The following is a 25,896-nucleotide window of genomic DNA, read 5'->3' on the forward strand; positions in this document are numbered from 1 at the left end:
TCCAAATTTTTATTATATTTAATTATGAGTCTGTGTGGGGTATGTGCATGTGAGTGCAGGTGTACATGGAAGCCAGAGAGGCTGGATCCCTCTGGAGCTGAGTTACAGTAAGTTGTGATGTGCCCAACATGGGTGCCACACTAGTAACCAAGCCTGAGTCCTCTGCAAGAGCAACAGTCACTGTTACTCAGCCATCTCTCCAGCCCCGACAGGCAAATCTCATCATTAAATACAGACAAGCTGGGTATGGCAGCGCACACCTGTATTTTGTGTGAGTGCCACATGTGTGGGGAGGTCCGAGGACAACTTGGAGGAGCCAGTTAAGGCTTGGTGCAGAAGCCCCTTTGCCAGCTGAGCCATCTCGCCCGCCTCACAGCACACAGTTGGAGTCTCAGCATGTGCCAAAGGCATGAGGATCAGGGATTAAGGTCCTATCAAGCTCAAGACTAGCCTGGGCTACATGAGACCCTGTCTAAAATTAACAGCAACAAAAACAAAGAATCATATGTAGTGCTGGCTAGTTACGTAAAATGGTGTGCCAATTTCACATTTTGCAGACAATACTCTCTTGTTGGCCAGGAATCTCTAGATTCAGGTGCAGCCTGGGACCCGGACGTCACTCATCATGGGTCAGAATTTTCTACACGTCTCCTTTTTTTCAAGATTGATACTTTCACAGCTCAGATGGCCACATTTCTCCCAATTGCCTGCTTTTTAAAGTTCATCTTTGGAAACAGGATCTCACTGCAATACCCAGGCTGGTCCATATGCATCACCAGGTGTGGCTAGATGTTTGTTTCTCAAAACTAGAGCGCCCCTATCTGAAGCTACCCATCCACCCATGCTGTTTTACTAGATGGGGATAGATGCTTACACAGCCCATCCCCACAGAGCTTGCTGGGAAACTTAGGTGTCACCAGGTGCCTTGGCTGGCATTTGAATAGTCTCAAGTGGCTAGCTGCAGGACAAGAAAGTTCAGTACCCTACAAATGATGGGCTGTACTAGCAAGGGGGACTTTCAGCTTCCCAGTCTCACTGACCTTATAATATTAGGCTGTTTGACTTACCTTTGTGTATGAATGGTTGTGCTCATCAGTGCTAGTGTACATGCAAACGTGTGTTTGTGTGAATGGGTGTGCACACATGCATGTAAAGGTTGACATCTAGTGTCTTCAATTGCTCTTCACCTCGTTTTTAGAGATAGAGCTTTATTCCATAACCCTGGTTGGGCTGGTATTAACTATGTAGCCCAGGCTAACCCTTAAACTCAGTTATTTCCTATCTCAGCTGCCTGAATGCTAGGCTTACAGGTGAGTGGCACTCTACCTGGCTCTGGGCTTACTTACTACAAAGCTCTCCTCTCCCTGTCTAGCCACGAAGTGCAGATGGATTGAAGGATAAATGTGAAGCTCTCAACTATCTCAGAGGAGTCTCCTTCCCCAATGATGCTTAAAAATATAAGCCATGTTGTGCCACTGCCGCCTTGGTGAGAGCTGAAGAAAGAGAGTGGATATCTCCAGCTGGTGCTCCAAGTCAGTAAGAGGTGCCTGTCCAATGGCAGCCACAAGAGACACTCACCCACCAGGGAAAGCCTGGGTACAACTTAAATCAATGAAGGGAGGATCTGATGGGAAGGAAGCAGCCCTGACCTGGTTTGATGTGTCCGGAGAAGCCTGTGTAAGGGGACCCACAGGTCCACTGCAGACCTCTCGGCAGGTCAGAGGCTCATGTGCCTGACGCAGGGTTTGAATGAGGTCAGTGAGCAACATGTCAAACTAAAAACAATGAATCTAGCTGGTGCTTCTTGTGGCTCCTGGGGAGCTGCTGGCCCTGGTGATACGTTTATTAATTTTTTTGAAAATGCACTGTGGCCGGCCTAGTTTTCCTTAATGCCCAACAAAGGGGAAAACTGTTTACATAGCACCCTTGGGCTTGACACTGAGCAGCTGAAGTTAGCAAGATCCTTCACTTTCAAAGATTACACAAACCAGCAGCCTGGAAGGAAAACAATCCCTTTAGAAGCATGCCCTTCTCAGGTGCAAGTGACAGCAACCGAACACTGTGAGATGAGACGAAATGAGGGTAAGAGGGGATCAGAGTTGAGGAGAGCCGACACTGCATACTTGGCTTCTGGGGCTTGTTGTATAAGGTGTTCAGGATAAATAAGGAAGGTGCTAGCAATTCCTGTGCACTCCTTACAGTCCAGATGTTTCTATATATAAACCCTGTCTGTTTAGCACTCCCCCCCAGGGACATCAGAAGCCCAAGCAAAGGGCCAGCACCTCTGTAACCTTCCGCTTCTACTCCCTACGTCTCATTCCCATTAGTGAGAGCTATACTTTTCCATCAAAGGACTTATCACCAAGGTAGTTTTTTTTTTTCCTTTCCAGTTTCCACTGGTTGGTAAGGCACCCTGTGGTTACTTTAATAGGCTCAGCCTTCTGACCTTCAGGCGAAACTGCCCTGCATGTATGCATGCAGTTGACGATAGGCAATCTGTTAGAAGACAGGCTCTAAGTCTCAGGGCGAGGCTACAAGAAAAGACTCCTGTCATCCTATGGTGCCCTCTGTACCGGGAGCCACCCCACTGTTATGTGTTAAAACTTCCTTTAGTTAGAAACCAAAGCTTAGGCCAGTGAGTTTATTCAGCAGCTAAGCAATCAAGGGAAGGCTTGAACTTGCAACCATCATGCTGCACTGCTTCCTGTTATTTGTTTTTGCTCTTTTGGGGGGCCCGCCACCCAGCTCCCAAATAAATCACACATGGAGGCTTCTTCTTTATTACAAATGCCCGGCCTTAGTTTGGCTTGTTCCTAACCAGCTTTCCTTAACTTAACCTGGCTGTCTTTTGCCTCTGGGCTTTTCCCACTCTCTTACTTCTATAAATCTTACTCTTACTCCTGGCTTGCTGTGTAGCTGAGTAGCTGGCCCCTGGAGTCCTCTTCTTTCTCGGGCTCCTTCTCTCCTCCTCCCAGATTTCTCCTCCTATTTATTCTCTCTGGCTGCCAGCCCTGCCTATCCTTTCTCTTGCCTCGCTATTGGCTGTTCAGATCTTTATTAGACCATCAGGTGTTTTATTTTATTTTTTGGTTTTTTGAGACAGTGTTTCTCTCTGTAGTTTTGGTGCCTGTCCTGGATCTCGCTCTGTAGACCAGGCTGGCCTCGAACTCACAGAGGTCCACCTGGCTCTGCCTCCCGAGCACTGGGATTAAAGGTGTGCACCACTGCCACCCGGCTCCCATCAGGTGTTTTAGACAGGCACAGTAACACAGCTTCACAGAGTTAAAATAATATCCCCCAACATTCCTCCCCTACCAGAGCTGTTCTGGGTGGCCAAGGTGAGGGAATGCCCTCATTTGGGAAGTAGCTGGTAGCCTACTCACCACAGACCTCGGGTCTCAGACTGTTATTTATTTACTTGCCTTCTCTTTTCCAGTGCAATGTCCAGAAGTGAAGAAGCCCTGTCATCTAGCAGAAAGCTAAATCAAACAGTAATAAATTCTAGTTTTTCTTTTTTATTTACTTTTTAAAGATTTATTTATTGTTTATTTATTATTATACAGTGTTCTGCCTGCAGGCCAGAGGAGGGCACCAGATTGCATTATAGATGGTTGTGAGCCACCATGTAGGTGCTGGGAATTGAACTCAGGTCCTCTGGAAGAGCAGTCAGTGTTCTTAACCTCTGAGCCATCTCTCCAGTCCTTCTTTTTATTTTTTTATGATTTATTTATTTTAAGGTGCTTTGTCATTTTGTCTGTATGCATGCCTGTGTGAGGGTGTCATATCCCCTGGGACTGGAGTTACAGACAGCTGTGAGCTGCCTTGTGAGTGCTGGAAATTGAACCCAGGTCCTCTGGAAGAGCGGCCAGTGCTCTTCACTGCTGAGCCGTCTCTCCAACCCATACTTTATTCTATGCATTTTGCCTGCACGTTTGTCCATGTAGCATGTGCATGCAGTGCCCAGAGACCAGAAGAGGGCATTGGCTCCTTTGGAACTGGAGTTACAGACAGTTATGAGCCACTATGTAGGTGCTAACAGCTAAGCCTGGGTCCCCTGGAAGAGCAGCCAGCCAGTGCTCTTAACCACTGAGCTATCTCTCCAGGCCCAAATTCTGGCTTTTTGATAAAGAATGTATTACTGACTCCTTCGAAGGCAACTCTCTTCTCTATAAACAGGCCTAATGCCACCTGTTCGTGGGAGTGCTAAGAGGTAACCAAAGGCTGGTTTCCCCATTTCCTCCTCTGGCCAGGGAACTCTTTTTTTCCTCTTTGCCTGCAGCTCTTAGAGTTACCAACCCCATGTTTATCAGTTCTGGCCTGCTTTTCTCCAGTCATCACTTTCACTTCTTGGCCGATACCTGCCTCTCCTCAGCTGAGAGCAGAGCTCCTAGAGAGAGAACGCCTTCAGCAATGCACAGGCCTCCCAGCTACTTCACTCTAACAGTGTGCTCCAGGCTGGCCTCAAACTCACTTTAGAGCCCAGGCTGGCTTCAAACTCTTGGTGATACTTCTACCTCAGACCCCAAGGGCTAGGATTACAGGCATGACCCATGACACCCAGTTAACAAGTTATTTTTTAAGTGTCATCATTATTTGGTCAACTAAAATAATTTTAAAGGCTGTAGCAATGAGAGGAAAAGTTTGTCCAGTGCCTGCTGCAAGGCCAGAAAACCTGAAGGTTTGTAAAACCCCATTATAAGATTACTATGGCTGTACAGAACAGACCAAATGAAGATAATTATTGAAGGGTTAGAGAACTGTCAATTTCCTTCTCTGGATCTCCTTCAATGTTCAATTATCTTTCGGTTTACAAAGTGCGTGTTGTGAAGAAAATCTGATGAGAATGTTGACTTAAGCAGCGTGCTCACACCATTCCAGCTTGGGGCCCTCATTCAGCCTGCTATGCCTTTGATAGGCTCAGCTCGGCGGCTTGGACTGGCTCTCTCTGGCAGAAAGAACTACACAAGGTTGGAAGGAGGCAGTTTTACCTTAACAAAGGCCAGGGCACTGGGTGTGGGTGGGGTGGGTGGCTCTTCATATAGCAGCTGCATCTTTTGTACTGTCGGGGCTGAGGCAGCTGAATTGCTTCCCATTCAGTGCCCTCTTGTGGCAGACCTGCACCATAGCACATAGCAGCTGGAGAAGGGGTCGATCGGTCGGTGCTGTACAGACAAGTGCAGGTTAGAATGAGTGTATCATCTTCATATTACATGTCTGTCCTGGTAGAGGTTCAAGGGCCTAAGGAAAAGCAGGAAGCCAAAGTCTGTACCAGAAGCAGTTTCTGTCCACATACTGATCACCATGACGGACAGTGGCACACAGCCTAACGAGGCTTTTCAAGGAGATATTCCAGATCTGGGGCACGCAGTCTCTGCTCTTTGTTTCTGTTTTTCGCGAACTCTCTCAGAAGTTCCAGGACTTCATTTTCAAATATTTCTGGGGCTGGTTTTGCTTCTGCAACAGAAGGGTAGGCAGAAAGAATTGTACCATTGTCAATGTTCATGTGAAAGACACGGAGCTATGAAGCTGCATACAGAGCTTATGCTGCAGTCTCAGCACTTAGGAGGCTAAGGCAGGGTGATTACTGGAAGTTCAAGACCAGCCTGGGTCACAGAGTGAGTTCCAGGCTCGCCCAGGCTACAGTAAAACCCTATCTCCAAACACAAAAACAGAGGCTGAGAGATGGCTTAGCTGTTATGAGTGCTTATTGCTCCTGAAGTAGACCAGAGATCACTTCCCAAACACCCATGTCAGGCTGCTCACGATTACCTTTAACTCCAATTCCAAGAGATCCTATGCCTTCTTCTGGCCACCCACAGGCACCCATAAACATATATCAATAAAAATAAAAAATAAATTTAAGGGCCAGCTCAAAGGCTCAATGGGTAGACACTTGCCCTAATAACCTGAGTTCAATCCCTGGATGCCCACATGGTAGAAGGAAAGAACCAACTCCCAAGTTATCCTCTGACCTCTTACACACACATATAGACACAGACAGACAGATACACATACACACACTATAAAAATAATTTTTAAAAGAAAACATCTCTTTAAAAATCTAAAAGTAAACAACAACAAAGAGCAAGTTGAAACTCCGGCAATTGCCAAGAACCACAAATGGATAAATAGACCACGGGCCTCCAAATACTCTAGGCTATACCAGGGTTGACCTATACTTGTATAAAGTTTTGTTAGTGCAGCTGCTCTCATTTGCTTGCATATGGTCCAGGCTACTTTGTATTACAATGGCAGAGCTAAGGGATGACAACAGAATTCATATGGCCTTGTGACTAAAACATTTACTATCTGATACTTAAGAAACAAATCAGATGACCCTTGGCTTGTGCAATCTTGGCTATACTGCTTTGTTTTGCATTTGGCCTCAGTTGTCTTCTAGGTACCTTACCTTTGGTTTCAACATCCACAGTATCACTTAGCTTGGCTTCTCTACAGTTTGGTAAATAAAATGCAAAGTCCCAGAAATAATTTGTGAGTTTTAAACTGCATGCTATTCTTAATAGGCTGATAAAATCTTACACCATCCTGCTCTGTCCACCTTGCATATGAATCATCCTTTGTCCAATATATCCACACTGTATATGCTACCCATGCATTAGTCACTTAGATACCTAGTTTGGGGAATATAATGAATGTAGAAATATTGCAGGCTTATGTTCAAGTGACCACATTCTTTGTTTTTTGTTTGTTTTCGAGACAGGGTCTTACTATACAGCTCCATCTGTCCAGGAACCCACTATGTAGACCAGACTGGCCTGAAACTCACAGGGATCCACCTGCCTCTGCCTCCTGAGTACTGGGATTAAAGGCGTGCGTCACTATGTCTGGCTATGTAATCATTTCTTTTTTTAAATTTTTATTCAATAACAGACCCAAAGCACAAGAGTATGATGCAAAGAGGCACCAAGGCATAGACATGGACAGAGGTTGATTCTAGTGCCATGCAGCAGGGAACACTGCAGGGTATATGGGGAAGGCATGGGCACACAGGGCTTGGGATCATCCAGTTTTAGGAATCATCTGAGGACTGTATAATGAATTCCCTACAAAGAAAGGGAGACTACAGTATTGTTTCCACTTATATTCTTTTGTGTTTTGTGGAGCTGGAGACTGAACCCAGGTAGGGCCTCATGTACACTCTCCAAGTGTTCTGCCATTGAGCTCCATTTCCAGTCCTCCTATTCTAAGCTATAAACTCCCCGAAACAAAGCTCTGCTTCTTCTCTTTATCAGTTAGGGACCCTTGGGTCTAAGTGACAGAAGTTAGCTTTAGTAAACTTAAGCAAATGGGAATTTTCTGAAAGAAATGAGAGGTCCATAGGATGAACATAAACCTGCAGAATGAGACGTTAATGGACAGGTAAAGGGGCAAGAAGACAAAAAGACGAAAGTGCCAGTCCTGTCCAGTGGCAGGAGTCTGGCAGCATTCATTACCTCCAACCTTTCTTTCCATACTAGAGACACCTGTTTAAGATGCCAATTACAAGCAAAGCCTCCCACCAGCAAAGCTTAGGTGGCAAGTTCCAGAAAGCTAAATAAAATGCTAGAAAGAATCCCTTCAAACCCAGACAGATTCTGTCAGTCCAGAGCCTGGCAACCAGTGAATGTTCTGTGTGTATTTTGGATTTGGGGGTTAAAATTTTTTTCTTAGTATTTATTTTTTAGTGTATAAGTATTTTGCCTGCAAGTATATACATATATTATATGCATGACTGGTGCCAGCAAAGGCCAAAAAAAAAGGCATCAGAACTCCAGGAACTGGAATTACAGCCGTTTGTGAACAGCCATGGGAGTGCTTGAAACCAAACCTGGGTTTTCTGCAATAGCAAATGTTCTTAATCGTGAAGTCCTCCACACAGGTTTTTTTTTTTTAATTTTATATTTTTATTGTATTTTTTATTTTTAAAAATTGTGTGTGTGCACATGCAGGCATGCTACAGTATGGCCATGGAGGTCAGTTCTCTCCTCCTACCTTGTATCTGTGCTGGATGTTCCAGGCTGGCTGGCCTACCAGCTTCCAGAGGATTTGCTATAAGAGTACTGGCATTACAGCTATGTACTACTTGGATATGGTGGTGTGAGACTGTAATTCTGTAATTTTTTAATTTTGTGAAAAAAAAAAAAAAACCAAAAAACAAAAAACATGCTCTACTGCATGAGCTTTTTACATGAGTTTCAGGGATCTAACCCAGGTCCTAGGCTTGTGAGGCCAAGCACTTTTACCTGCTAAGCCATGAAGGAGAAACAGCCCTGGCCTGTTCTGGGTTTTGTGTGACAGTCAAAATAAAATCCAGGAGTTTTAGGCTTCCCTTTAGAGTACAGAGAGTTGGAAAGGATATCACATGCACTTTAACAGTAAGGAAAAGCCTGACAACAAAGAAGACTTTTCTTGACATTGTCAGGGCTGGGGTCACAGTGCAGCAAAGCATAAGGAATAAGGAAGAGAAGCCCATCAACAGGAAACTGGACATGAGCACTTGCTGGGTTGTGACAGGAAGAGTCACTGGGTGTAATACAAACAGACAAGAATTTGTAAGCCAGCAATGGTGGCAGAGGCCTTTAATCCCAGCATTCAGGAGGCAGAGGCAGGTGATCTCTGTTAGAGGCCGGCCTATTCCAGTGAATTCCAGGCTATCCAAGACTACATATTGAGACCCTGTCTCAAAACAAACAAAATAAAATTAAAAACAACAACAACAACAAAAAACTCTCAGCTACATCTAAAGTAACTGTTCAAAGCTTAGTGTGGGTTAGCCTAAGAATGGAAAGCTCTGGGCCCACACACCCAAGTAGAGCTGGTACTCATCCACAGGCTCTTCCTTGAAAGCCTCCACTGGATTGCTCTGATGAAGTCTGGGCTCAGAGTAGGAAGCCAGGAGGAGGAGCCCAGTCCATGTGGTCAAAGAAGAGGGAGCTCAGCTGGGGCCCTCTCTTAGAAAGAACAAAGGTAACCTGTGACCGAGAGTGGGGAAATCAGTCTTGTCTCTCTCATACGGGCTGGAAGAAGAGTCAAAGGAGAAAAGAAAAAAGAAAACATGTAGGCCTATGGTGATATTTTATTTGTACTGAAATGTGATTTTATTTGTATGTTAATAAATAAAGTTGCCTGGGGGTCAGAGCTAATAGCAAGCCATACCAGAAGTCTGGCAGTGGTAGCACATGCCCTTAATCCCGATTACATGGCAGGCAGATCTCTGTGCGTTCAAGGATACCACCAGCATGGAGACGACACACGCCTTTAATCTCAATACCAACCATAGAAGACCTGGAGGTCTGTATAGATGGGCAGTGAAGAGGAGGTCATGTAGTTCGGTTTACAACCAATGAGAAGGCAGAACAAAAAGTCAATAAAAAGGACAAACACACAGGAAGTAGGTCTCTTGTGGAGAGGTAGGACAGCAGCGGCAGTGAAGGGTAAGGTTTTTAATCTCAGCTCGTAGCTATTGCTCTGACCTCTTGGCTTTTAACTCTGTATTTGGTTCTGTGTTTCTTATTTAACAAGACGGTTACATCTACATAGGCCTGAGGGGGCGACACTATCACTGAGCAAACCCACCTGAGAGCCAGGCCATAGGTTTCCCCAAGATCAAGGCTGGACGAGGAAAAGAGGAAAGGTCATCCTTGCCACCCCTCAACTAGCAAGGCCAAGTGGAAGGCACAGGAATCTAGCACTGAGGAAGGCCAGAGCATGCAGACAGCATCCTTCTGAGGCCCAGAAATATAGGAAAGCTGAAGGCTGGGAATGGAACAGAAACACTGACAACACTCTTTAGAAACAACTTCTGCCCTGAGCACACATTACATGGGGCTGCTGAGGTCCTGAATAAACAGAGCAAAATCATAATCTAGACTGAGCTTAACTGCCAAGCTCACTAACTTGATTCCCTACACTAACAGCCTAGATGCTGCATGGCTCCTCAAGACACAGACACTACATATCTTGATCTCCAATGTTTAACATCAGTTAGACATGGGTGGGTTGGCACATACCTATAATCCTAGCACTGGTAAAACTGAGACAGAAGAATCAAAAATTTAAAACCAAAACCAGTGAGGTGGAGCCTGCCTTTAATCCCAGTACTCTGGAGGCAGAGGTAAGTAGATCTCTCTAAGTTCCAGGACAGCCAGGGCTACACAGTGAGACCCTGTCTCAAAAGGAAAAAAAAAAAAAAAGATTTGAAGCCAGCCTAGGATACACAATGAGAACCCATTTCAAAAAGCTAACACCGGGCTCAGGATACAGCCCAGTAAGTAAAGCACTTGGCATGCAAGCATGAGGGCCTAGGTTAGAATGTTCAGGACTCACTAAAGGAGCACATATGTAATCCCAGTGCTCCTCTAACAAGACAGGGGAATCCCTGGAAGCACCTAGCAAACTAGGCAAAGCTGTTTGTCGTGCTCCAATTCCATTCCCGAAACCCATGTTAAGGTAAAAGAAAAATAAGTTCACACTCAGCCTTCCACATGTGCACTGTAACACATGCACACACACCATGTCAACCTCTCTCTCTTTCTCTCTCTCTCTCTCTCTCTCTCTCTCTCTCTCCTCTCTCTCTCTCTCTCTCTCTAAAAAAGTAAATGTGATGCAGGGGCTGGAGAGATGGCTCAGCAGTTAAGGGCATGTACTGCTTTTCCAGAGGCCCTGAGCTTGATTTCAGCACCTATGACAGGTGGCTCACAACCACTTGTATTCCTGTTCCAGGGGATCCAATGCCTTTGGCCTCCACTGACACACCTGTGCTCACATGTGGCAAACAGACACACATATTGAAAAATAAAATAAATCCAGAAGGAAGGAAACTACAAGCAAGCAAGCAATAGAAACAGACTCAGGGATAACTTGTGTCAAGACTCCCACTAAGAATTCAAAGTAATTATGACTAACATCAAAAGCTCTGGTGGAAAAAGCAGGCAAAGTCTAAGAACAGATGAGGAATTCCAGCAGGGAATGAGAAAGTCTAAATGTCATATGGAAATGCTAAAAATAAAATCACAGAGCAGCAATGCAAAATGACTTCAAGAGGCTCATCGTGACATCTGACACAATGAAAGGAAAAATCAGTGAAAGAGAGGCCAAGAGATGCTGCCAGATACAAAAGACCCACAATGATTCACCAAGAGAGAAGCACACAGAACAGACGCCAAGAACTGTGGACACAAGTTGTTCAAAGTGCAATCAGAATTGCAAAAGAAAAAGAGGGCATGATAGAGACTGAAGAATCTTCCAATAATAATCAAAAACATAAAAATCCAGATCCAACATGTCCAGAGAACCCCAAACTGTAGCTAGAGTTTTCCTGGTCTTGCCTGGCCCACGGACAGGACAAATCTCTCTCACCCGCCAGTCCCACAGCCGCTCAGACCCAACACAGACTTACATTGCTTACAAACTATATGGCCGCAGCAGGCTTCTTGTTATCTAGTTCTTATATCTTAAATTAACCCATTTCTATTAATCTATAAGTTGCCACGTGGCTTGTAGCTTACCAGTATCTTTTTTTTTTTTTTATAAATTTATTTATTTATTATGTATACAGTGTTCTGTCTGCATGTTTTGCCTGCAGGCCAGAAGAGGGCACTAAATCTCATTACAGATGGTTGTGAGCCACCATGTGGTTGTTGGGAATTGAACTCAGGACCTCTGGAAGAACAGCCAGTGTTCTTAACCCCTGAGCCATCTCTCCAGCCCCTTACCAGTATCTTAACATCTGCTTCTCATCATGGTGGCTGGCAGCGTCTCTCTGACTCAGCCATCCACTTCCCAGAATTCTCCTTTCTCCTTGTTCCGCCTACACTTTCTACCTTGCTACTGGCCAATCAGTGTTTTATTTATTAACCAATCAGAGCAACCCATTTAATGTATAGAACATCCCACAGCACCATACAGCATAAATACTGAAACAAACACTAGACACAGTGCTCTAGTTAGGATGGGGAATGTTCCTCCAAGGACAATGTCCCCTATATGTCCCCAGCCTGGTGCTATTGGGAGGTAGTGAAAACCTTGGGGGTCCCAAGAAGTCTTCCAGTCATTGGAGACACATTCTCAAAGGAAATACCAGGATCCAGATCCAGTCCCCCGTCCCCCGTCGTCTCCCCCACACGCTTCCTGGCCATGAAGTGAACACTGCTTAGCAGCAGCTACTTACTGCTGCCATGTGCTGCCTCACCTACACACCTCAGTTCTTCCAGCACTGGGGTCCATCACCCAGAGACTGAACCCCCCAAAACTGTGAGCCAAACAAACCTGTTCTAAACTGGGCATGGCGGCATGTGTCTGTAATCCTAGCTACTCAGGAGGCTGAAGCATGAGGTTTGTTGGAGGCTCAGGAGTTTGGGGCCAGCCTGGGGAGCACAGTAAGACCTCATCTCTCTCTCTTTTTGTTTTTAAGATTTATTTATTTATTATGTATACAGTGTTCTGTCTGCACATATCCCTGCAGGCCAGAAGAGGGCACCAGATCTCATTACAGATGGTTGTGAGCCACCATGTGATTGCTGGGAATTGAACTCAGGACCTCGGGAAGAACAAGCAGTGCTCTTAACCTCTGAGCCATCTCTCCAGCCCCCAAGACCTCATCTCTTAAAGAGTAACTTCAAAAAATCTTTTTATTTTGATTTTGGATTTATTTATTTATTTTATGCATGTGAGTGTTTTGTCTCTGTGTATATGTATGTGTACCATGTGTGTGCCTGGTGCCCACGGAAGCCAGAAGTGGGTGCCAGAACCCCTGGAACTGGAGTTCCATACTGACAGTCTGGCCAAAAAAAAAAAAAAAAAAAAACAGGTATGCCTTCAAAAAGTGCTGGGAAACAAACAAACAAACCTGTGAGCCTTCAGTTCCATACCCAAGGCAGGGAATTCAAAGCACCCAATTTGTGCTACAAGGAATAGGAAAGGAAGTACAGCAGAGGGATTATGGTGGAATAGAAACAGATTTATATAAAGAAACAACCATCTCCAAAATGGCCAAAGTTAATGAGAGTGGAACATATATTTTGAATGATTTTCCTTTACTGCCCACAGTAAACCAGGAGAAATGTGTTCCAGGCTTAGAGTAAGGTCAAAGTAAAAAGAATGACCACAGTACAAAAGCTGAGGGCAGCGGGGGTGGGGGTGGGGTGGCACACTCTGTTGTAAAGGCCATACATTATACATGAGGGTCACAGGTCTCAAAAGCAGACTATGATTAATTAAAGCTGTACACTGTAAACCCAGGAGCAATCATTAAAAACCTAAAAGGACATAAATAAATCAAGAGTGGCAATAACCCCACATACACACACAAACAAACAAGAGAAAAAGAACAGATGGAAGAAACGACAACCAAAAATGGTTGAGTTGAATTCAAATACATTGAGAATTTAGTAAATATGAAAGGTCTAAACGCACTAGCAGACACCATCAGACTGGATAAGAAAAGAAAGACTGTATTCTGTCTACAGAAAAACTCAATTTAGATATAAAGACAAAGATAGCTGGTGACTTCAGAACACAGGCACTCCAGCGGGTAATGGAAGGGGTAGTCAGACAAATGTGAAGAAGGAGGGAGGAGAGCCACTGCTCAAGCAGAGCGCCATAGAGCAAGGCCCTCAAAGAGCTGAAGGGAAGCCTGCTGGCAGGTCAATAAGGAACTCAGCCCTCCAACGTAAGGAAACAAATTCTCAGGGGGATAAAAAAATGTCAATGAACTTAGAATTAAATCCTTCCCCAGAGACTCCAGACAGAAACACAGTACACCTGACACACTGATTTCAGAGTGTGAGATCTGGGCAGAGCTACTGACCCACAGAACTATGATCCAAGAAATAGATGTGGCTCCAAGTTTAGTAAACTTGTGGTAATTGTTCATAAAGCAAGAGGAAAATAATCCAAACTGGAAGCTACACACCAGGCAAAACCTAATCAAAGGAAATCTGAAGGCCCAACAAGCTGGCTTAGTTGGTCAAGGCACTTGTCCCCAAATCCTAGGACCTGAGTTCAATCCCTGGAACCTACAAGCGGAAGCAGAGAATCAACTCCCACAAGTTGTCCTCTGGCCTTCACATGTCTACTATGGTATACAGGTGCTCCTCCTACACACACACACACACACACACACACACACACACACACACACACACACACACACAAACAAATGTTAAAAAAAAGCTAGAGTGTCTATACTAACAGAACCTCAAAGCAAGAATCATTATCAACAATAGAGACAGAGAAACACAATGACAAAGGGAGCAATTTGACATGAAAACATAACAGTTCCAGATGTGTTTGCACCTAACACCTGAACAAAGACCCAGAAAAGAGAATGGGTGAGAGACAACCCATACTTACAGACTCCAGTGTTCCTCCCTCAGAAACTGAGAACTATGGAGAACACCCCATCAACCTCCTTGTCCTAGCTGTCATTCATAGAGTGCTCTGCCCACAAGAACAAGAGACACACATTCAAGTGTACATGGAATATCACCAAAGTACTTGTATCTCAGGCATGAAAGCAAACTTCAATAAATGCTGGCAAATTCCCAAATACTTGAAACTTAAATGCACTTCTGAGTAACTCATAGGCTGAACAGAGTCATGAGAGAAATTAGAAAATAATCTGAATCTTAGGAAAATGTAAGATTATGTAACAGAAGTTCAAACAGTGCTTAGAGCAGTGTTTCTCAACCTGTGGGTCACAACCCCTTTGGGGTTGAATGACCCTTTCACAGGAGTCACATATCAAATAACTTGCATATCAGATATTTACATTACAATTCATAACAGTAGCAAAATTACAGTTATGAAGCAGCAATGAAATAATTTTATAGTTGGGGGTCATTACAACATGAGGAACTGTATTAAAGGGTCGCAGCATTAGGAGGGGTGGGAGCCATTGGCTTAGAGGGACTAAATGTTTATGATGGAAAAGAAGGTCTCTGATGAGCTTAGCTTCTACTTCAAACAACTAGGAAATGCCAATCACACTCAAGAAAGAAAGACATGAGTAACCACAGAAACCAATGGAACTGAAAACTGCAAACAACAGAAAATACCAATGATATAAAAGACAAGCCCTCTGAAGGAAAAAAAAAAAAAAAGAAATAAATGGCAACTTCTGGCAATACTGATCAAAATAAAAGATGGGGGAGGGGGTGAGAGAGAAAATACAAATTGCCAATAATAGATATAAAAGATACCTATTATTTATTTGCGGGGTAGGGGAAGGTCTTACTATGTAGCTCTGACTATCCAGGGACTAACTATGTAGCCCAGGCTGGCCTCAAACTCACAGAGATCTACCTGCTTCTGCCTCTCAAGTGCTGTGATTAGAGGTGTACGCTACCACCCCTGGCTTATTATTTATTCTTAGTAAGTGTGTGAGTACATAATGGAGGGCACAAATGCCACAGCACGCACTCAGAGGTCAGAGGACAACTCTGTAAATTTGGTTCTCTCCTTCCACTTTTATGTGAATTCCAGTGATTGAACTCAGGTCACCAGGCTTCAGCAACAAGTGGCATCGCTAGCTGAGCCCTATTACAGGTCCAGGAAAGATACTATACTGTCTACTATAACAGTAAAAGGAAGAAGAAGCCATTGCAAATAAAATCCTATCCATATACCTGACATCTTAGATGAAATGGCAAATACTCTGAAAGTCTAATGACTGGATCTCACCCCAGAGGAAACATCTACAATCATTCAACCTCTATTAAAAATACTGGCTTCACAGTTTAAAGTATCCAGGAGGGAAAACTACTAGCCCAGATAACTTCACTAGCAAATTTATCACATATTTATGGAAACAGTAACACCAATTCTACATATATTTTCCAGAAAATGGAAAAGAGCACTTCACAACCTATCTGATCAAAACCAGATGACAACTTATGAAATATACACCAATATTCATGGAGATGAAAGATCTTGAACTGTTAATAAATCAAGACTCTCTAGTGTTAATTTTGGGATGTAAGACTGGTATAGGATTTCAAAGCCAAATAACTTATATTAATAAACTTGGGAGAGTCACTTCACCAAAGAAAAGAAATGAAGGCACCTGTGGTGGTTTGAAAGAAAATGGCCCCCACAGGGAGTGGCACTATTAGGAGGTGTGGCCTTGTTGGAGTAGGTGTGGTCTTGTTGGAGGAAGTATGTCTTTGTGGAAGTGGACTTTGAGGTCTCACACACGCTTAAGAAATGCATAATGAGATAGACCACTTTATGTTGCCTGCAAGACATAGGACTCTCGGCTACTTCTCCAGCACCAATCTGCCTACACGCCACCATGTCCCACCATGATAATAATGGACTGAACCTCTGAAACTGTAAGCAAGCCACCTCAATTAAATGTTTCCGTTTATAAGAGTTGCTGTGGTCATGGTGGCTCTTCACAGCAACAGAAAATCTAAGACAGCACCATTCAAGATTCCAAAGGATGGAGGCAACCAACAGTCTTACCCATCTATGACATCTTTGAGCCACAACAACCAGAGTGGCACGATAACTATAAGGGTGCAATAATGGTACATATACCTTAGCAGTAACCAACAGTTCTCTAACTGGAATTAAGACCTGCTCAACAAGAGGGAAACCATGCCTGGTACTGGAAACCTAGCCAACTACCCAGGGTTAGGGAAACCATAGATCTTGGAGGAGAACATACAACTGCCACTTCACTAAACCAGCATAATCCTAACTGCATTCTACATATCTGTCCTTATGCCCACAGAAAGAACAGTTCTCACCCTCCACCAAGGAAATATCTCTTTGCAAGAGACAGAGACCATTACAGAAAACCACAACTAATCAAATTGAAGTTGTGGAGTCCAGTGCCAACTACAACACAATTCCTGCACCTAAGATTCAGGGATCGTTGTGGAAGAGGGGGCAGAAAGATTGCAAGAGCCAGAGGAACAATGAATTTGCTGTTAGATTATATCTCCTAGCAGTGTCAAAGCTACACCCATGATGTCTCACCAACATGGCTGTCATGTTGACAACACCAAGCGTGGTAGTTTGAATGTAACTGGCCCTCATAGGGAGTGGCTCATAGGGAGTGGCACTATTAGGAGGTGTGGCTTTGTTGGAGTGGGCATGGCCTTGTTGGAAGAAGTGTGTCACTGTGGGGGTGGGCTTTGAGGTTTCCTATGCTCAGGATAATGTTCAGTGATTCAGTTGACTTCCTATTGTCTGCAAGATGTAGGACTCTCAGCTACTTCTTCAGCACCATGTCTGCCTGCATGCCACCATGCTCCCCGCCATGATGATAATGGACCAAACCTCTGAAACTGTAAGTGAGCCCCCTCAATTAAATGTTTTCACTTACAAGAGTTGCTGTGGTCATAGTGTCTCTTCACAGCAATAAAACCCCTTAGACATCAAGTGTTCCTTCATAATTTGTCTCTGGCAATCGCTGCTATCTATTGTCCCTGTTGTTTTGTCTTCTTTCCCAGAAGGTCATGAAAACGTAAGCACATGGTAGATACTCCTTAAATCTTAGCATAAGCGGTGGAAACTATGGATAGTTGCCTATTTTTGTAATGGCTCATATGCAAAGAATGAATTTTATTTTGAGACAGGGTCTCATTATATATCCTTGGCTGGCCTCAAACTCAGAGATCAACCTGGCTCTGCCTCCCAAGTGCTGGGATTAAAGGTGTGCACCACCATGTCCAGCAAGACTGATTTTTAAAAAGTTGAGGGAGAAAAGTCAAAAGGATAATACTTCATGATTAGAAAGTATATGAAGTCCAAATCCAATGTCCAGGATTGACATTTAATTGAGACACAGGCACACTCATTTGTAGACCTGATACCTGTGGTTGATCACATGCTACAGATGCAGCTACAGTTATGAGAGACCATATGGCTAGCAAATATTTACTGTCTGGCCCATATGGATAAAGTATGGTATAAAGGTAAACACACTCACAATCCAATGACTCTTTTGGGTACTTATCCAAGAAAACTTGAAATCTATTTTCACAAAATCTGTACACAAGTGTTTATGGTGGCAGTGGTTATAATTGCCTACAACTGAAAACACTAGAATCCCTCTACTGGTCAAGAACTAAACTGGTATAATCCACACACTGGAATATCACTCAGCAAACAAAAGAATGAACTACTGACACAAGCAACAAAGGTCATTCTCAAACGTCTTATGCTAAGTCAGCATCAAACTTGTTCTACATAGGGCCAGACAGCAAATATTTAAGATTTGCTGGGTTTTCCAATAACCAAATATGCATCTAGACTCCTGTTTTTATAAAAGATCTTTATCTTTAATTGCAATTATGTGAGTGTACACATGAGTGAACATGCTCATAAAAGGCTAAAAGCTGGAGTTACAGGAAGTTATGAGTAGGCAATCTGTTAATATACAACTTAAAATGGCCATTACACTAATGTAAAACTGTTTAAGTCACAGAAAACTCAAGAAGTTCGGAGAACATTACCCTAAGAAAGCCAATCTTCATCATACCTGTGGCCTGCAATTCAAAAACGCTTGATTTATTTGCAGCCTCTGTTCCTACTTCCTTAAACTTTCCCTTTTAAGAGCCCTCACTGGCCCCCCAGGATTAAGGTGGACTTTGGACAAGAGTCCTTCATCTTTGCATTAAGCTGTTAGAATAAAAAGTCATCATCCTGACTAGGGATGGTGGCACATGTCTGTATTCCCAACACTCTGTAAATTCAGCCCTGAGGAGGCTGAGATGGAAGGATCATGAGTTCAAAGCTGTAGCTAGAGTTTTCCTGCCTGGCCCACAGTCAGGACAAATCTTTGTCACCCGCCAGTCCCACAGCCACTCAAACCCAACCAAGTAAACACAGAGACTTACATTGCTTACAAACTGTATGGCCATGGCAGGCTTCTTGCTAACTGTTCTTATAGCTTAAATTAATCCATTTTCATAAATCTATACCTTGCCATGTGGTTCATGGCTTACCGGCATCTTCACATGCTGCTTGTCCTGGTGGCAGCTGGCAGTGACTCCTTCTGCCTTCCTGTTCTTTCTTTCCTCCTTTCTGTTAGTCCCGCCTATCCTTCCTGCCTAGCCATTGGCCAATCAGTGTTTTATTTATTGACCAATACAATATTTATTGCCATACAGAACATCCACACAGTAAGTTGCCATCTCAAAACAAAGCAAGTGCCTGGCCATTAATTCCAGCACTCAGGTGGCAGAAGCAGGCAGATCTCTGTGAGTTCAAGGTCAGCGTGGTCTAGATAGCAAGTTCCAGGCCAGCTTGGGCTATACAGTGAGATCCTGTCTCAAAAGACAACCCAAAAATATTGCCACTTGTCTCTCAACTGAACTGGCTTGTTCTGCAGGAAGCAGCCTCGCATATTTCTACCCCATTCCCAACCTAGTCTTCAGCCTTCCCTTTGATACTGTGAGTTTCACTTGCTTTACTACACTCCCTTTCCACCTACATCAAACTGTAGTCCATCTGTCTCACAAAAAAACTGAACCGAGGACAGGAAAGGTATTGCTGCAAGGCCTGATGACCTCTGCTCAATCCCTGGAACCCACAGGGTGAAAGGAGAAAAGTAAGTTGTCCTCTGACCTCAATACACATTCACATATATGCTCACTTACACACGCATACAAAATAAATAAATGTAAAAAAAAATTTAAAGAGATAACCAATTAAATAAATTTTGCACATTCTGGAAATTTTTGAACATTGTTTAGGTTTGGTATCTAATATATAAATAAAAAAGATAAAAACAGGGCCTGACTTAGTGGCACATGCCTTTAATCCCAGCACTCAGGAGGTAGAGGCAGGCAGATAGATCTCTGTGAGTTCAAAGCTAGCCTGGTCTACATAGAGAGTTCAAGGACAGCCAGGACTACACAGAAAGATCCTGTCTCAAAAGATTGCTAAAATACTATTTCAGACTTAAATAGGCTTGTTATCCGATCATCATGAAATTCAGCTTATCACATGGCATACCTGTGGCCCAGTAGTAAATATCCCAGTCATTGCTAGGCTCGTTAATTAGGCGATCATAGAGGTTCAGCTGCTTCTCTGTCATGTTGTGCAGATATTCTTTAGCAAAGAGGCTAAAAAGGACAAGGAAAATGAGGTTGACAAGACTGCCTTGTCAAAAAGAAGTGACACCCAGAGCCCTCTTCCCGACTACCTAAGGAGAATACAGTTCTCCAGCATCCCCCTCTTCCTGCTCTCATAGAGTAGGCGGGCTCTTTTGGTTTCTATGGATTCATCAGTTCTCTCCTGCCATGGAGGTAAAGGAATTTCAATCATGTCTTTTTGAGAATCTGTTGGGCTGTCACCTCTGTAGAATCGTCTGAATGATGTCACGCTGAACAAAGGAGACAGCAGGCTGTGCTTTGACAGTACCTGAAACAAACAAACCACAAATATCTTTATAAGACAATGGTTACTATCACTGATATTTATTCAACACATAAGGTGCTAAATGCATTAGAACTCACTTAGTCCTTGTGCTGATTCTGGTCCCTTTATAGTAAAGCAAACAGAAACCAATGAATCTAAGACTTAGAGGTGATAGTCACTGAAATAGAACCACAGATACATGTTTATGAATTGGGCAACACCTCACTCTACAAGACAGAATGAATATTCCAGATGTACTGTTAACCAATCTTTCCAGAAATTACCCCAGCAGAAACATGTCTCCTTTTGCATTTCTTTAAAACTGTACAGTCCTATTGTGTTCCAGTTACTCACCTGTTAAAGCCAAGGATACCTAGGTCTCCTAAAGACTCCAAACCTAAGAAGGGCATAAACCCTAAGACTTAATGAGAAGGTTGGATGATGACTCGGTAAGTAAGTGCCTGCTGTGCAAGCGTGAGGACCTGAGTGCAGAACCACGTAAGAGCCAAGCGTGGCAGGAATGGCATCCTGCATCTGTAACCCCAGCACAGGTGGATCCTACAAGTTCACTGGTCAGGGAGTCTAGCTAAAACAGAGAGATTCTGTCTCTGGAAATAAGGTGAAAATAGAGGAAGACACCTGAAGTTGACGTCTGGTCTCCACACACAAGGATAGGCAAGCACTTCCCTTCCTCCCCTTCCCTCTCTCACATACAAGCATATATCACACACATACACAAATTTTAAAAAGACACAATGGTAAGGTGGTAATGTTAGCAAGATGGCAGAACAGGAAGACCCACATCCTCCTTGCCACCAAACCCTTCCAATGGAGATACTGACTCAACAATTCACAGATCTATTCTCTCTGTGAGAATTATGGGAAAACAGGCTCCTGCTCCCTAGATAAGGACAAAATTAGCTGCCAATAGGAAGGCTGCACATGCCATAATCCTGTTTTCCCCAACACTCTAAGCCACCACCCAAGCACAAGATGATGGGGAGAATATCCCAGCATCAGGCTTCTACCTAGGAAAGAAAGGTAAGACTTCTAGAAGGTCATCCGAACAAGCTGAATCTAAGTGCTATAAGAAAAGGCACTTGGTTGAAAGCTGTAGCAAACGGTGATGGTTAACACAAACAGCATTCACTTGCCATAGTCCCCATTCCTGCCTTACTGCAGAATGAAAAAAAAAAAAAAAAGATCACAACTACCAATTTTTCCTGGGGAAACAGAACTGGGTTGTCCACCTAATGCTCCAGCATCTCAGGGGCCGCCTATGAGGCTGGTCTTTGTCTCTCTTGCCTCAGAACAACAGGACACAACCCATTCCTGACACTTAGGGGCCACAGAGACCAAGAAAGCTGAGCTGCTTACTTTTGGTGCAGAGAAAACCTTAGATAGCAGCCAAAATCTAGTATCGTTCGGGAGCCTCTTCCCCAGGGCTCAGGAGTATATGGTCAATGTTCTGGAGCATGGGTGTTGGCATTGCCTAAGGGACTTGGTTGGTTTCTGTTTTGAACAACCTGCAACACTAATAGAGTCAACATACTCTTAGAAGTCCGGCAGCCACTGAGAATAAGAGAGCAGAGCAACTAGTTAGGCATGGTGCTTCATGCCTGTAATCCCAGCATTTGAGAGGCTAGAGCAGGGCTACTATGAAACTGAAGGGCTCCAATACCAGACAAAACAGAGAGAAGAAAGGAAAGAGGAAGGGGACTCTGAGTAACTTTAGTAGTTACAAAGAAACTATAGCATCATAGACACTTGGGAAAGCTACTGATTATGAACTGATAGAGGAAGGTAAAGGTGCTTGTTTCCAAGCCTAAGGACCTGAGTTCTATCCCCAGAACACATGCACACAGAAGAAAGACATACAGAGAGACAGAGACAGACAGACAGATACCATCTTTTAAAAAAAAATGACTGAAACTTCCAAAATTGGAAAAAGAAATAGACACTCAGATTTGAGAAGCTCAAGAGACCTCAAGTATCATGAACCTAAGGAAGTCCACACCAAGGCACAAATTGTCCAGCAAGTCAGAAATGTGCATGTATAAAGAAAGACCATGTGAGGGCACAATGGCAAAGTGGCTATCTGCAAGTTGTGGAGCGAGACCACAAGAATTAACTGTACTACCGTCTTTATCCTAGATCTCAGTCTGCAGAACTTTAAAAACAGAAATTTCTGTTGTAAGGCCCCTTTAGTAAATGAATACAGCATGCTTTGAAAGTTCAATTTCCTAAGCCACAGCCTAAGCATTCTGGACCAGCATCTCTGGAAAATGCACTTGAAAATGCATTTTAGGGGCTGGAGAGATTAAGAGGTTCAGTGGTTAAGAGATTCAGATTAGGCCGGGCGTTGGTGGCGCACGCCTTTAATCCCAGCACTTGGGAGGCAGAGGCAGGCGGATCTCTGTGAGTTCGAGGCCAGCCTGGGCTACCAAGTGAGCTCCAGGAAAGGCGCAAAGCTACACAGAGAAACCCTGTCTCGAAAAAACCAAAAAAAAAAAAAAAAAAAAAAAAAGAGATTCAGATTAAGAGGACTGGCTGCTCTTTCAGCGGTCCTGAGTTTAATTCTAAGCAACCACATGGTGGCTCACAACCATCGATAGCAGGGTCTGATGCCCTCTTCTGGAATAAAGTTGTACATCCATATAGAGCACTCATTTGTAAGTTAAAAAGAAAAAAAAAAAAAAGAAAAGAAAAGAAAATGCATAAAAAAAAAGTCCTTATGTGTGCAAACATGGGTGCTGTGGATATCCTTCTGTATAAAAAAACACTGACTGGCCAGTGGCCAGGCAGGAAGGATAGGCAGGACAAGGAGAGAGAATTCTGGGAAGTGGAAGGCTGAGTGAGGGAGACACTGCCAGCCGCCACCATGGCAAGCAGCATTATGAAGATGGTGGTAATCCAGGAGCCACGTGGCAAGGTATAGATTTATAGAAATGGATTAATTTAAGATGTAAGAACTAGATAGCTAGAAGCCTGAGCCATTAGGCCAAACAGTTTAAATAATATAAGCGTCTGTGTGTTTATTTTATAAGTGGGCTGTCAAGACTGCCGGAGCTTGGCGGGAGCTTGCTTGGCGGGACCTGGAGAGAAAACTCTCCAGCTACACATGGGTGCACATGTAGAGGTCAGAGGAACAGCTCAGGTGTCACTCTTTGCCTTCCACCTTGTTTTGCAACATTTTCTTTGTTGTTCTCTACTGTGTATGTCAGCCAAGCTGGCCTGTGAACTTCCAGAGATTCTCTTGTCTTTACCTCCCATCTCGTCATAGCAGCACACTAGGCTGGCCTTGAACTTGCTAAAGAACCAAGGATGATGACCTTAAACTTCTCATTCTCCTGCCACCAACTTCAGAGTGCTAGAATTATAGGCATATGCTACTACTACACTTTGTTGTATGTGACACTAGGGATCAAATCCAGGGCTTTCATGCATGATAGGTGTTGTGTAGCAATTTCCTCCAGGATAAAAGCTTCAATTTTGGAGGGAAGCTCATTATGACACAGGATCTTCTTCTTCTTCTTCTTCTTCTTATTCTTCTTCTTCTTCTTCTTCTTATTATTATTATTCACTATGTAGCCCTAGCTGGCCTGGAACTTGACTTCTAGGTCAGGCTGGTCTTGAACAAAGAGACCCTCCAGCATATGCCTTATGCTACCACACCTAGCCAAGACACATATAATTTCAGCTCCAGGGGATCCAACACCCTCTGCAGCTTTAGTGAGTGTTCAGTGGGTAGCTATACTCACAAGTGTGTGTGAGTATACACACACACACACACACACACACACACACACACCAATTTCCAATTTAAAAAAAGTATACTCTATGGCATCAATATCCTGTACATAAGGAGTAGAAGTTCTTGTATGCAGTTAAAATTATCAATTTAAAATAGACTTAGAAATATTCTATGTAAGCCTCATCATACCACAAGGAAAATTCCTGTAGAAGAGACGCAAAAGAAAATGAGATTGCTGAGGCTAGAGAGACAGCTCAGCAGTTAAGAGCATTTACTGCTCTTACATAGGACTGGGGTTGAGTTCCCAACACACTCAGCAGATGGCTTATACCCATCTATAACTCCAATTCCAGAAAATCCAACACCCTCTTCTGGCCTTCATAGGCACCTACACACACAGTATACATACAATCATGAAAGCACATACACATATGTACATACTTTTAATCTAAAGAAAGAAAGAGAGAAAAGAAAATGAGATTCCCTAGCATGCCAAAGCGATGAGTTTGGAGCTTAGCTCACAAAAAAACAACAACAACAAAAACTGTCGCATGAGATAACGAACATTATATAGTATTAATAAGAGTTAGCAGAAAGGTGTAACAATCATAACTATATGTGGATCTAACATTAGAGAACACAAATCTATGAAACAGACACTGACAGAACTGAGAGAAAAAACAGCAACAGATTTTAATACCACACTTTCAATAAGGGACAGTACATCCAGACCAGGCAGGGCTTGGTTGGGGGGGGGGGTTTCAATATTTGACAACTAGAACAACACTATAAGTTTATCTAACTGAGATATACAGACATTCCATACAATAGACCGACCATACATTCCTCTCAAATGCATGGATGAACACAAGTTATATCACAAGTCTTGACAAATCACAACTACCTTTCAACAACACTGAAATAAAACCGCAAACCAACAGCATATGAAAACCGGAAAATTCACTGACATGCAGATACTTAAAACCACAGATCTGAACAACCAAAATGTTAAGAGTAATGAAAAACGCTTTTTAAAAAAATCTCGAGGCAGATTAAAGCCTAACAAAAAAAGTGGAGATGGGAGCAAAATAGTACCAAGATGTAAGTTTTAAAAAAAGAGTAAGCTAAGTGTGTTGATTCAAGCCTATAATCCCAGTAGTTGGGAAGATGAGGCAGGAGAATTGCGAATTAGAGGTCAGCCTAGGCAACACATTAAGACCGGCTAAAAAGGGGGGAGAAGGAACTGAAGACTTTAAGAACAGGAGCTAGAAGTGGGCGTTTGGAGGAGGTTAGGTAACTGTGCCTGGCGACGTAAGTAAGATCTGAGTTGTCTCGCACGATGACTGACGACTTAACCACATATTACCGAGTATTCTCACTCGAGCACACCGTGGCTTCAGCAAAGAACGGAGAAAGAGCTTCATGTCCAGCGCCTGTACGAGCCTCGCCTTGACGGGATCTTTCCCTGGGCTGTGGGATAGCTGAACTCTCCCTAGAGTCTCCAGGACCCAGACGAGAACAAAACAGTCCTAGCTGCTGCCCGCCCCGAACCCTAAATCTTCGGCTCTCTCACCCGCGCCAGCGTCGGGATCAAGGTGACCACCGCCATTTCTCCCTACAGCACCGGAAGCTGGCAGCCGGGCTACTTCCGGGAACTCCAGGCGGTCTGTCCGTGGACCTCACCAGTGGAGGTGGACCTCGCCACTGGAGGTGGACCTCAAGCCGGAAGGCGCGTCCCAGCGTATGGCGGAAGTAGCGGTGCGTCTGAC

At 43.7% G+C, this 25,896-nt stretch overlaps 1 protein-coding gene across 1 annotated transcript; it reads right to left on the reverse strand.

Annotated features, from left to right (window-relative positions):
• Positions 1-4,561: 4,561 nt before the first annotated feature.
• Sdhaf2 (succinate dehydrogenase complex assembly factor 2) lies at positions 4,562-25,869 on the reverse strand. The gene is made up of 4 exons (XM_028884265.2): positions 25,701-25,869; positions 20,159-20,376; positions 19,969-20,078; positions 4,562-5,454 (listed from the first exon to the last, which is right to left on the reverse strand). Exons 1-4 carry the CDS (start codon positions 25,734-25,736, stop codon positions 5,324-5,326), a joined length of 495 nt encoding a protein of 164 aa, XP_028740098.1. The 5' UTR covers positions 25,737-25,869; the 3' UTR covers positions 4,562-5,323.
• Between the last annotated feature and the right edge of the window lie 27 nt (positions 25,870-25,896).

The sequence above is a fragment of the Peromyscus leucopus genome, chromosome 1 (genome assembly GCF_004664715.2).
Source record: "Peromyscus leucopus breed LL Stock chromosome 1, UCI_PerLeu_2.1, whole genome shotgun sequence".
NCBI classification, from domain to species: Eukaryota; Metazoa; Chordata; class Mammalia; order Rodentia; family Cricetidae; genus Peromyscus; species Peromyscus leucopus.

Bases quoted from the DNA above. Each gene is read 5' to 3' on its own strand.
- Sdhaf2 (XM_028884265.2), bottom strand. From the start codon at position 25,736: ATGGCGGTGGTCACCTTGATCCCGACGCTGGCGCGG. The intron at 20,079-20,158 runs GTAGTCGGGAAG...TGTCCTTTTTAG, and splicing joins GAGAACTGTATTCTCCTTAG to CCTCTTTGCTAAAGAATATC. The intron at 5,455-19,968 runs GTATGCCATGTG...CTTCTGTTGCAG, and splicing joins TATTTACTACTGGGCCACAG to AAGCAAAACCAGCCCCAGAA.